The 13546-nt window shown below is 43.1% G+C and overlaps 1 protein-coding gene across 2 annotated transcripts in view; it reads left to right on the forward strand.

Annotated features, from left to right (window-relative positions):
• The window catches only part of RHBDL2 (rhomboid like 2), a 56052-nt gene that overhangs the window by 17249 nt on the left and 25257 nt on the right, over positions 1-13546 (forward strand). For both annotated transcript variants that reach the window (XM_037149494.2, XM_037149495.2), the window contains exons 2-3: positions 8740-8983; positions 11814-11962. In XM_037149494.2, coding sequence (XP_037005389.2) covers positions 8744-8983; positions 11814-11962 — 389 coding nt within the window. In that variant the 5' untranslated portion in view covers positions 8740-8743. The remainder of the gene's footprint in view (positions 1-8739; positions 8984-11813; positions 11963-13546) is intronic.

The following is a 13546-nucleotide window of genomic DNA, read 5'->3' on the forward strand; positions in this document are numbered from 1 at the left end:
AAGACGGCCTCACTGTCTCAGCCGTATGTGGTTGCTGCAGCCTTTGTCAAAGATACAACTGCCTTGGGACACCAGATAGTGCTGCCACTGCCATAAAGAATTTCCCCCACCCCCAGCTGTGGCCCGAAGTATCCTGAGCAAATGCAGCTGATGGGTCAAATGTACATCATGTACCTTAGTCTTAGCTGCTAAGGACTGGAAAGAGTGAGTATTTTTAGCTTGGGCTTCTGTAGTAGGAAGTGGTCCCTGCTGCTCGCCAAGATTCATTACTTGAGGAATTCCTTAAGAAAACCGACTAATGTTCACTACATAAGTGTTGTTAAAACAATGCACTGGAAGTCCTCCACATGTGCAGATTCATCACTTACAGTTTTTGTGCTTCATTAACTGCCCTCAATGGCCTGTTGTAAACGAATGAATTGAAAAATGGTTATGCCTGGTCCTGGCTGGTGTGGCTCAGTGGATTGAGCGCTGGCCTGCAGACCAAAGGGTCACAGGTTTGATTCCCAGTCAGAGCACATGCCTGGGTTGCAAACCAGGTCCCCAGTAGGGGGTGTTGGAGAGGCAACCACACATTGATGTTTCTCTTCCTCTCTTTCTCCCTCCTGTCCCCTCTCTCCAAAAAGAAATAAATTAATTTAAAAAAAGGAAAAATGGTTATGCCTGTTGCCAGCCATTTACTATCATAGTGAGCCAGACCTACTGTTCCACCTTGACATCTCATGTGACTTTACCATTTATTCTCTACTACGTGATAGCACCTTTATGCAACATGCACACATGACTGAAATCTTTGTTTCTTGTTGGAGGAATACAGGAGACTCAGAAAAATAGATCACTTTAGTGCCAGTGATAAAAATGAAAACAAAGTGAAGAGGCCTGAGAGACTGACTTTTTTTTTTTTTGCCACAAAGAGAAGTTTTAGATACATTAGCACGGAATGTCAAGTTCGATGGTGTGTAGGATCTTTGCCACCCAGAGATCCACCATCTGTGTCTCACAGACACAAGGACAAATGCTTTGGGAAGTGATTTTAGTGTTTTTCAGCCAGTGCAGAAGCTACTCCTTGAGAGATTAAACTTCATGGAAGCTGAAAAGAAGTACCACTAACAAACCAAGTTTTCTTTTTTCTTTTCTTTTTTGGGAACTCAGGTGCAGAGTTGAACATGGTTAATACCCCTCACATGACAGATTTTATAAATAACTTTACTTTTGCAGTTATAGAATCTTAAGGGTCTGAAATGAAATCACTGAACACTCTCTGGCTCTAATTTATAGCATAAGTTGGGGGGACACTGTGTGGTGTCCAGTGAATGAGGACACCTGCAGGGTCTGTGGAAAAGTCCCCTGCTGCTGTCAAGGGCCTCCTATGTAGAGCTCCTTGTGAAAATGGATAATTCTACAGATTGTTTTTTAAGGCAGACAACAACAGTGTGTTGATAGCCAGATGGAGAGGGGGTAGGGACTAGGTGGGGTTGGACCAGGGGGCAAAGGGGGTGGAAATGGGGATGGAAAGAGACTTTGCAGGGGCGATGAGTGTCCCGTGCAGTGTGCAGATGGTGTTTTATTGAGTTGTACACTCAAAATCTGTATGGTGTTGCAAACCAATGCCACACCAATAAATTAAAAAAAAAAAAAAAAAGGCAGGCAACTATTTTGGGTAAATGAGCGCAGCCCTGCCCTTTCTGGTCCTTGGCCAACACACCTACTCCATGATTCATAATACAAGCAATGCTGCTACCAGATAAGGTCAGGAAGCAGGGAAGTTCTTTCCACTTTTCCTCTTTTGAAGAGTACTTGCTGGCCATGAAAGGAAGGCCTTTGGTTCTTGGGGTGCAGGGGGAATATCTGCACTTTTAACCAGAAGGCTATGAGTCTTTTATACTTCTTCAGAGACATTCTCTCTAATGTGGACATAAGAAATATCCAAACCTGTGGAAAATTGTTATGATTTTATTTGAACCAAGCTGATGACAATTTCTAGGAATCAAAATCTCAATAAATTGAGAAAAATGCTCTGGAGAGTGGCAATTTTGTAGCTTATTTTATACATTAGAGTTAAAAAAGGAGATGTAAGAAAGGTTACATGAAAGTCATTGGTGGTGGATTAAGGGGGTGGGAGAAAGCAAATGGGGAAATCTCTGGGGTTAACACCTCTCTGTCTGACAACGTCCAAAATGATACATTTAAGAGGCTTGTATTTTTCTCTGGATTAGCAATCTCAGATACTCATTAAGGGCAGGAGACATTTATGGCGCTTGTTTCCAGCCTCCTTCCTCTCAATGTTTACAGCACAGGGAGCGCTGCTGCCGAAGAGAATAGAAACAGGGCCTACATTTGGCCAAAATAAACAAATGCTGGGCTTTTACTTTGCTGGGTACAGGAAAGTTAAGTCCATTTAGAGCACAGAGAGATGGTATGTGGGGAATGAGATAAAAATGAGAGGTTCGGTGGTCTGTTTCTCTGGTGGGGTAGGTGTACTCTGAGGGGCCTGGGAAAGGGAATTAGTCTGAAATTTCAAAGGTATGTATTTTAGATCCGAAAACACAACAGACAGGCTCACTGAAGGTAAAGACTGACCTTTGTCAAGGAAGTTACAGGTCCAGGACGTGACTGCTGTCATGACCTGGTTTTAGTTAGGAATTTTTATGTTCAGATCATCTTGAACTGTGGTTCAGACCATCCTGTGTGGTTACTTTTGGTCTCTGAGTTTGTAACACCAACATTACAACATTCGAGACTTCCTGTGAGCTCATCAGGCTTAGTACGTGGCTCCTTTTTCTTCCACACTAGCAATCTACCCCAGTTGTTCCCTGCCAGTAGGATGAGAACGTTTTGATATGTGTGTGATTTTATATTTTAAAATTTATTTTTATTTCTTTTTAATTTTTTTATTTTTCAACTACAATTGACATTATTAATTTGTATATAGCAATAGTGGTTGGATATTTATATAATTTACAGTGTTTTTGCAAGGTATGTGTGTGATTTCAACTAAGAGTGGGCTGCCATTTGCTGTAGAGAAAAGGTGAAGCATGCATCAAGCCAACATTAAAGAAAGTCCAAGAAACCTGCATGATCTTTGCTTAGTGAGTGAGAAAGCACAATCAGTGCAGTAATTCCACTCAATGAGTAATACTGTGATGAGAGTAGTCAAGTAAATAATTTGATACCTGTGGATCCCTGTATAACTATGAGAGTCTATAATGTGTTGTAATCATGGCTGACTTGTTTTGAGACTCCTGTTCAATTGGACTTCTAAAAATTCTGCTAATCTAAAATGTTCTCCCAGATATGGTAGCCTGACTTTGACCTACAGAGGCTACACCCATGCAGGGACAAATTGAATAACATGACCTCAGGTTAGACTTGCTTTGTGAGACTGTAGGGCAAAGAACCTTGGACCCAGGAGCAGAGTGCTGGCGAATAGATTTCAGCACAGTATAAGGAAGAACTACCTAAGGATCAGAACTCAGAAAATGCAACCACTCTGAAAGTACCTTCCGGTTCTTTGTAATTTTTCACCACTATCAACAGTGCTACACAGAATATCTTTGAGACAGCTTTGTGTACTCACTCAAATTTATTTGTAGGGTATATTTCTGGGTGTAGGATGGATCGACTTTTCATAATTCACAGATACAGCCCCTTGCTTTCCCAAAAGGCTGCATCAATTTACACCCCGTAACCATGCCCCCTTTCCCCACACCCTCCTATGAATCAGCATGGCTCAGTCTTTTCATTGCTGCCAAACTGATTAGTCGTTTCCAAGGAGGTGAACTGTGCTCAGACATTCAGGTGTGGGAGCAGAAGGGAAACAGGAGTAGGGAGGATGGGGCATGTGAGGGGCTGGAAGCAGCACCTGTGAGCATCCAGCACCAGGTGTTGGAGATAAGGTGAAGCAGGGCACATGGACAGGTATGGAACCAGAACGTGACAGTGATTGACTGAGAAGAGAGGTGACAACAAAATGCTGCAGTCACTACAGGTGTGTCCATCTGTTGCTAGAACCTCAATTAGCGAGGCCTACACATCACATCATTTTACTGCAGATGCCAAGGAAGAAGGCAGACACGCAGTGAGTCCCGTGAGAAGGCAGAAACCCAATGGGTCAGGTATCTTTGCAGCCCAGGAAACATATTTCACTAAAATACCTAAAATGGTGGGCTTGAAGTTGTCGAATTTCTGGAAAATTTGAAATCTGCAGAAAAGAGAAAATTGTGGTGGGGGAGAGGGAATGTAATCTTAATTTTCTAGTTCCTTTTATAGATGTCAGGTTACACTGTTAACAATGTGAAGTTTTATTTCCTCATACCGTGATCATGCGTGGTGCTTAAATTTACAATAGAGCTTATTAATACAATGTGAATCATCCCTAATTGAACTTATTTTTTAAAAATCCTTTAACATTTGTGGTTAAAACTGTTATTACTTGCCCTGACTGGTGTGGCTCAGTTGGTTGGGCATCTGCCTGCAAAGCAAAAGGTCAGTGGTTCAGTTCCCAGTCAGGGCACCTGCCTGGGTTGCAGGTCCATCCCTGTCTGGGGCACATCCAAAAGGCAACTGATCGATGTTTCTCTCTCACATTGGTGTTTTTCACCCTCTCTCCCTCATTTCCCTTCTCTTTAAAAATAAATAAATAACATCTTTATAAAATAAATAAATAAAACTGCTAATCTTAAACCCGCACTGTATCTTGCCAATTAGAAGTGACAAAAAACTAGAAATGATCATCAATATCCATGGAAAATTAATACAATAGTTGGGTTTATGGATTTACTGTCTGACCCTGCAAGGCTGGGTGAATGGAAGGGTCGAAGATGTAGGGAGGGAAGAAGTCTTTTCTTTTTCGTTTCAGAGAAGTTGCTGGTAAAAATAAAAATAAAGGGGAATTCTCTCCTTCCCTGATGTATTGAGTATAACCTATTGTAATGTGGAACCTTGCTTAATGAAATACAATTGACTGGAATTCCAGTCATCCACTCATCCACACACCCACCCATAGCCAATAAGTAAGTAACAATTATGGAGTGTTAACTATATGCCAAATACTAGTATTCTAGTGTTTTACATGCATTATCTCAAAAATCCTCCCAACGATGCTATGAGGTAAATGCTATTATTATCTCCACTTTAAAATGGAACCCGAGGCTTTCCCTAGAAGTTAAACATAAAGTTACCATATGATCCAGCAATTCCACTCCTAGTTATATGCCCAAAGAACTGAAAATAAATGTTCAAAAAAAAAAAAGTACAGGTATGTTCATAGCAGCTCTGTTCACAGTAGAGTTTAAAATGGTTAAAATGGTAAATTTTATGTTATGCATATTTAACCACAATTTAAAAAAGTGTAATTTGAGACCTGGCATAACAGCTGAGCTGGTTAGAGTGTTGTCCCCACACACAAAGGTGGTGGGGTTGACCCCTGGTCAGGGCGCATGCAAGAGTCAACCGATGAAAGCATGAATAAGTGGGACAATAAATCAATGTTTCTCCCTCTCTCCCTCTTTCCCTTCCTCTCACTTTCTAAAAAAAAGTTAATTAAAAAAAAAAGTGTAATTTGCCGCTCAGAGAATTTAGATTACTTACAGTTAGTATGTAGTAGAGCTGTGTTTTAATCTCAGTCATTTGGCTGTACTGCTCATGCTTTAAAAAGAATTGCAGTTGAAACTACTTTGGGGCCATTTAGGAAGTTTAGAAGCATCAGACTAGCTGAAAATATCAGCTTAGTGTAAGATACTATTTAAAGTACAGACTGGTGAGAAACACTCTATTTTATCTAGTCTTCATAACAACTTTTGAAATTTGTATTACTGTTTAGTTTTCATGTGTGGTAAAATATACGTAACATAAAACTTACCATTCCAACCATTTTTAAATACCCGGTTCAGAGACATTAACTACATTTACACTGTGCAGCCATCACCTCCACCCATCTCCAGAACTTTTCTTCCCAAACTGACAGTCGGTACCCATTAAATACCACCTCCCCACTCCCGCTCTCCCAGGCCCTGGCAACCACCAGTCGATGGCCTGAGGTACCAGGCCCAGGGCTACTGACTGGGGCTGCAAAGGCAAATAAGACCTGCTGTTCCCCAGGCCTGGCCTGCAACAAAGCCTGTGTTCCTGTCTTCTCGTGACCTTGCTGCTGTGCCCGTCTTCATCTAGTGAGAGAAGCCCAGTGGCAGGAAGAGAGTGTTGTTGTTGAAGTGTACAGAGGCATGCCTACAGCTGGCGAGTGGGAGAGGGCAGTCAGTGAATGGAATGTGGTTGAGATGAAAGGTGGGGATGAGGGGATTTCACCAGAGACATCTGTTGGCAAGGCTGAAGACTCAGAGGACTGGGAACATGCTGCTGGCCTTCTCTTTATTTTCACAGATTGTTCTGAGGAGTACGTAAGATTGTGCACGGGGATATGCTTTGAAATGCCAAGGGGGCTCTGCATACACACACCCTTAGGACCCCCACATCGCAACTGAAGAGGATGTGTCTGAAGGACGTAACTCATGAGAGCAGTTTCGATGGGGGATCCAGGGGACAAGATGGTTGGTGGGCACAAACCCATCCTTCAGGGCACTGGGCTACAAAGGGGGAGGGAGACATAGTATAGTAGTTGGGACTTAGGAGTCAAGAAAAGGTCTCATAGGTACAGCTTTATTAGGTTTTTAAATTAAAATAGTAATATGGCCCTGGATGGTGTAGCTCAATGGGTTGAGTGTGGGCCCGCACACCAAAGGGTCACTGGTCCCAGTCAAGGCACATGCCTAGGTCTTGGGCCTAGACCCCAGTTGGGGACATGTTAGAGCAACCACACATTGATACCTCTCCCTCTCTTTCTCCTTCCCTTCCCCTGTCTCTAAAAATAAATAAATAAAACCTTTAAAATTTTTGACTTAAAAAATTAAAATAGTAATATGTACTTAGAAATAGACACAGAAATGGATTATTTGTGCAACTAATAAAGCATAAGTTTCATACCTCTCACCTGGGTTCCTTCTAAGGCCATGTATCTACATTTGTAATTTTTTTATTTTTCAACTTCAATTTATATAATTTTTTTCCTATAGACCCCCCCCCCCCCCCCCCCATCATTTAAGCTTTAGGCTCCTCCAAATCCGGGCCCACTCCTACACAGAGGGCAAAACTCCAGGAAACCCCACCATGCAGATATAATTATGGTTAATTCTCCAGATTTCTTCCTGGGTGTGTGTTAGTACATTACTTCTTACAAAAATTAGGTCATCACCATGTGCTACTTTGCAACATGATTTCTTTCTTTTAACGTATTTGAGCCCTGCCCTCACTCCTTGCTTTATTTTGACCATGAAACATTTGATTGAGTGATTTAAGTCGTTTAACCGGGGGTGGAAAGTAACAGACCCAAACCAAAAGAAGGGCAAGCAGATGGCACCAGGGCACAGGGAGAGGGGAGGGTGTGCGGGCAAAGCCTCTCTGTTACAGATGTGCAGTCCGGGGTCCTGGCGTCTGCTTGGTATCACTGACGCAGTTGTAATGATACGATTATCTGTGTTATTTTCATTGACCTCTGTTCCTTCCATTACATTGTGAACGTTTTGGGATAGGGATGGTGGCCTGAAACATAGTAGATTTTCAATAGATGTTTGTTGAATAATTGTCCGAATGATAAATGTTAAGGGTTGAGTTCAAGGGAATCCTAGATGTAGAAATTAGTAGATACTCAGCTAAGGGATCTGGATGTCAGAGTTGTTGGGAAGATGTGTTTTACCAAGGATGTTGATGTTGCATCTGAAGAACCAGTAAGGAATGGCCCTGTAAACTCAAGTGTGCTACAGAATGGGCAGTTGTAACTTAGGAAGGACACTGCTAATGTAGAAATAGAAGATGTAAGTTTGAATCTTATCAAAGTTATGCTGTTTTGGGGAGGTGGGGAGGTGGGAAACTTAGTCTTTCATCTGTAAATGGGGCGAAAACCTCTTGGGGATTAGGGGATCTAATGAGTCAATAGATGTGACTGTCCTCAGCTGATACACAGCAGATGCTCAACAAATGAGTTTTGATTCTGAATCAGAAACCTGGGAGTAACCCTGGCTGATGTGGATCAGTGGCTTGAGTGCCAGCCTGTGAACCAAAGGGTTGCTAGTTCTATCCCTAGTCAGGACACACATCTGTGTTGCTGGCCAGGTCCCCAGTAAGGGGTACTTGAAAAGCAACCACGCATTGATGTTTCTCTCCCTCTCTTTCTCCTCTCTAAAAATGAATATGTAAAATCTTTAAAGAAAGAAAAGAAACCTGGGAATAGAGGAAGATGAAACTAAGAGGGGGAAGGAGCTTGCTCAGTTAAGCTAAGACAAAACTGAGTTCAGTGATGTATTGTGCATGCTTTGGTCTCTGAGACACATTACCTTCAGGACAAAGCTAATGGCTGACTTGAAAGTCCATGGCAGAGGGGAAGGACGGAGTGTACAGGTAGTGCAAGGCTCTAGCCCACCTCTTGAGTGGTGGCAGTAGATGAAACCCAAAGTGACTGCTGAGAGTCCTCTCCCTCATTTGGGGACACCCTGGTACTTTGTCACAATTACACAATGGTGATGAGGGCATGGATTTTATGAGTATTGGGACACTAGGTCTTCACTTGCCTTCTGTTAACATACAGGAAAGGCTTTGGAAACCAATGGTCATGCCAGAGAAGCCAGGAAAGGACCAGGAAGACTGTAGGGTCATGTTTTCCCCTGACATTCATGTCCCTTTCTGTTGCAGGACAATGGCTGCTACTCATGGTTTGGAGATGAAGGTTGAGAATGTGGGTAGAGACATGGAAGAAGCGCTGGAGGAAGAAGAGAAAATGAGAGAGGATGGGGAAGGTGAAGACCCCTTCAAGAATAAAAAGGTCCACAAGATTGTCTCAAAATGGATGCTTCCTGAAAATGCCCGAAGAACATACTTGGAGAGAGCCAACTGCCTCCCACCCCCAGTGTTCATCATCTCCATCAGTCTTGCTGAGGTAAATATGAGGGGTGGTGAGCACTAGTGCAAGACCACTGGGGAATGGCAAACAAGCTGAAGATTTAGATCAGAGCTGGATCAGAGACTAGAAACATGAAGAAGAGAGGCGGGTGGTGGCAAGGACAGCACACACGGGACTCCACCTCACCCTCTCCAGAGCTCTCTCCCCAGGTTTTCCTATGTTCCCAGTCACTTTCAGCCAGGGGTTGAGCATTATTTTTCTTATTTTATTTTAAAGATTTTATTTATTCTCTTTTAGAGAGAGGGAAAGGGAAGGAGAAAGGGAAGGAGAAAGGGAGAGAAACACCAATGTGTGGTTGCTTCTCACCTGGCCCCCACTGGGGACCTGGCCTGCAACCTAGACATGTGCCAATGACCCTTTGGTCACCAGTGAGCACTCAGTCCACTGAGCCACACCAGCCAGGGCGGGTTGAGTATTATTTTTGAAACAAGTCCCCTCCCTAGCAGTGACTACAATTTTAGTGGCTTCATTTAATTTTAGCTGGTGGAGGCTTTAGATACCAAATAACCATGGGGTTGCAAATTCATTTGGTCTTGTGAACCACGTTCAATTGGCTAGTTATAAGAGTTACAAGATTGGTTGCCTCCAAATTTCAGCAGGGAAAAAATGGGATCCTCTAATTATGTATACAATGGGCAGTATGTATTGTGTTTTCAGACTCCCATCTAGTCAGCCCCCTTGTTTTCCAGAAAAGAATGCAAGGCCCAGAGCTGTGGAATGACTTATCTCTGGTATGACTGAGTGACTGGGCCAGGACGGGGCTTCTTCTGAATTTCATCAAATCTAGCTTTTTCTCCTTCACCATGAAGACTCATAAAGGAATTTGGCAGAGGACTTCATCAGAGGCATAAGGAAGCCCCTAATGCAATTCTCTTAATTCCTACTGATGCTTCATCTTCCTTACCAGGGACTGTATTTGTCAGGGTTCTTTAGAGAAACGGAACCAATAGGATATATGTACACATAAACATACCTATTATCTCTCTCTACCAATCAGTCATTTATGTACACACACAAATGTTGAGGGAGAGAGAGAAAGAGAGAGATGAACTTATTTTAAGGAATTGGCTCATGCGATTGTGGAAGCTTGGCACGTTCACAGACTACAGAGTAGGCTAGCAGACTGGAGACCCTGGGGATGAGAGTTGGCATTGGAGTCCAAAGGCTGCCTGCTGGCAGAATTCCCTCTTTCCAGAGGAGGCCAGTCTTTGTTGTATGAAGGCCCACAACTGACGGTGTGAGGCCCACTCGTGTTATGGAGGGTGATCTGCTTTACTCAAAGTCTACTGATTTAAACATTAATCACATCAAAAACACCTTCACAAAAACATCTAGGATGTTTGACCAGATATCTGGGTGCTATGGTCTAGCCAAGCTGACACATACAGTGAACTATGACAGGGGTGTAGCCTCTAGTGGCTTAAAGCTAAAGCTAATGTGTAAACATTACATTGCTGGAAGATGCTTTTGTCGAGGCTGTTTGGTTCGGGGGACATAGGTCTAAATTTCTCAGGGGATCTTTTTGTGAGACAACCTGCAACTAGAGAGCCATCAGAATTCTTCTTTCTGCTTTTCTTCAGTACTTCACCTCATATTATCCTTCCAGTCTACAGACTGGCTGGCCTGTCCATGGTTCAGTCAGGGGTGTGTGTGTGTGTGTGGGGGGGGGTGGTGTTAGAGAAGAGAATCAGGTCACATGGTACAAAACATGACCACCTAGACAGTGAGTTCTATGCATGGGGTAGTTTTCCACAGGAGGGCCATGGGGTAGGTGCTGAGCTATCTGCCTGCCACAGAAAGATCAACTTTTTTAAGTGAAAATTTACTTCTGATAAACTTTTTATTTTGGAATAATTTTAGCTTTGTAAGAAAGTTGCAAAGATAGTACAGAGAGCTCCTGTATACCCATCACCCAGTCTCTCAAATTGTTACTATCTTATATTTCCATGGTACATTTGTGAAAACTAAGAAGCTCACACTGGTATATCACTATTAAGTAAACTGCAGACTTAGTCTGGATTTTAGTAATTTTTCCATTAATCTCTTTATGTCCCTCCTGTACCCTGGAACGCAGGTGTCACATTGCATTTAGTTGTCATGTCTTCTGTCTCTCTGCTCTGGACAGTTTCTCGGTCTGTCTTTGTTTTTTTGGGACTTGAGGAGTACTGGTCAGGTATCCTGTACAATATCGCCCAATTGCAGTTTATTTGACATTTTCCTCATGATTAGACTGGAGGTATGGGTTTGGGGGAACAACACTGTAGAGGTGACATGTCCTTCTCATCACATCACATCACATCACATCACATCACATCACATCACATCACATCACATCACAGAGCCGGGGACAGCTACATTACATTTCTGGTGACACTAGCCTTCATCACTTGTTCGAGGTCCTGTTTGCCGTCTCTTCCGCTGTAGACTTAGTTACATTTTTTCCCTCTCTCTACCCTGTTCTTTGGAAGCCAGCGCTCAACTTCACACTAAGTTGTAAACAAAAGACCAAATGGTGGGTGTGGGAAGGTGAGGGCAGTGGGCATCTAAGAGGGAAAAGGGGTTCAGAGAGAGTTTTCTCTACAGTTTGGTCTAGGGCTGCTCCTAGCCACTGGCGGAAGTAGGATATGACCAGAGTTAAATGGCCAGGGGCATGGCATGGAAATTTAATCCCTGTCATCCTCTGAGCACGTGCTGTGAAGTGGCCCACTTGAGAGCTAACCACTTGAAACAAAGGCAGTGCCCACGGGCTTGAGTGAGTCCTCTGCAGCGGGTATGGTTAACATTCATGTCTGTCCCTCCCCGTCAGCTGGCAGTGTTTATTTACTATGCTGTGTGGAAGCCGTATAAGCAGTGGATCACCTTGGACACAGGCATCTTGGAGAGTCCGCTTATCTACAATCCTATGAAGAGGGAAGAAGCCTGGAGGTTTATCTCATACATGCTGGTGCATGCTGGGTAAGGAATGACAGTTAAGTCTCTGATGTCAGTGGTGACTATAAATGACTGTAACCCTAACATTTGTTCAGAGCTCTGTTACTGATAAAGCATCTCATGTCCGTGGTCTTGTACCATCATCGCAGCACCCTCAGGAGGCAGGTGTTACTCTCGCCGTTTTGTCTGAGGCTTAGGATAGGTAGTAACTTGCTCCTTGTCACACAGCTAAGTCGTAGAGCTAGGGCCTCAACCCATTTGTGCTAACTCCAGGCCACTGTACTTTGTGTTGCATTATAATTGCCTAATATTGGTAGCTACATGGGACTATTAATGAGAAGGGACCAAATCATTACGAAACCAAAGGTACGTTCCCCTGGTTGTTCAATGTTGTTAAATGTTAGGATATGAAACACCACTCCCACTGTTTCTGCCCTCACCACACACGTAGAAAAATAGTTCATGGACATTTTGATGAGTGTATAGTACTGTTATCCTCCTGGAGTAATGCAAGCTGTAGGACCTGTAGTGTCTGCCTTTCAGTTTTGCACATAGTTTCTTAAATGCTAATAGCCATCTATGACCTTGCTCAGAATCCACAATTCACCATGACAGTGAACAGCGTGCTGCTGGCCCCACTCTCTGGTGGACCCCTGGGGTTTCAGATGAGGCCAACTTTGTCTAAGAGTTGTCTCAACTTTGAAGGATGACTCTGGCCTGCAGGTAAACAGGCTTCCATGGCAGGACACAGGGCTCTGAGCCTTGACAAGTCAGGACAAAATCATCAACTGCCTATTTTTGTGCACATTTCCACACTTTGGTTTTCATTTAACAAGTATGTTCTGAGCAAATGCGGCTTTTGCACTCCAGGGCTTTAAAATGACAAGGAGGGAACAGTTAACTAGTATTATAAAGCAGTAGAGTGTTATAGTATACAGTAGTTACTTAATTGCTTTGTGCCTCAGTTTCCACATCTATAAAATGGAGTAACAATACCTACCTCATAAGGTTGCTGTGATTAAGTCAAACAATGGTTATAACATAATTTTTATAGGGTCTGACATGTACTAAGGCACTTGAATTTGCAGGGCTATGTAGAATGTCATACATGGGGTTGCATAAATTAGGAATGTTTTTATATGCAAGTAACAAAAAATATTTAACAGGCAGTTAAAAAAGTGGAGGTCAATTTGTCCCCGTATAAGGAGCCCAGAGGTAGGTGGTTGGTTCATCAGTTTAATGAAGCCAGGACTCTTGGCCCTGTGCTGGTACCTCTGCTTTTTCCTTAGTCTTTCTCGCATGGTTGCAAGTTCACTGCTGTAGCTCTGCATTCAAAGCAGAAAGGGGGAAGAGGCAATTCCAGGTACTGGTGACATCACCCCTTTTGTCAAGATAGCAGCACTCTTAAGTCCCCTGGCAGTGCTACTTTTACTTGCATCCCACTGACCAGAACTATGTGTCCCCATCTAAGAGAGGTTGGGAAAGTCAACATTAGCTCGTCCAGCCTCACTAGAGGAGGAAAGAAAGGGATAGGACATGAGTGTTGAATAAGCTCCAGCAATACAAACAGAAAAAGGGCAAGATCAGAATGGGGATGGCTTCACAAAT

This window comes from Artibeus jamaicensis, unplaced genomic scaffold (assembly GCF_021234435.1).
Source record: "Artibeus jamaicensis isolate MK-2021 breed Jamaican fruit bat unplaced genomic scaffold, CSHL_Jam_final scaffold_847, whole genome shotgun sequence".
Classification (NCBI taxonomy): Eukaryota; Metazoa; Chordata; class Mammalia; order Chiroptera; family Phyllostomidae; genus Artibeus; species Artibeus jamaicensis.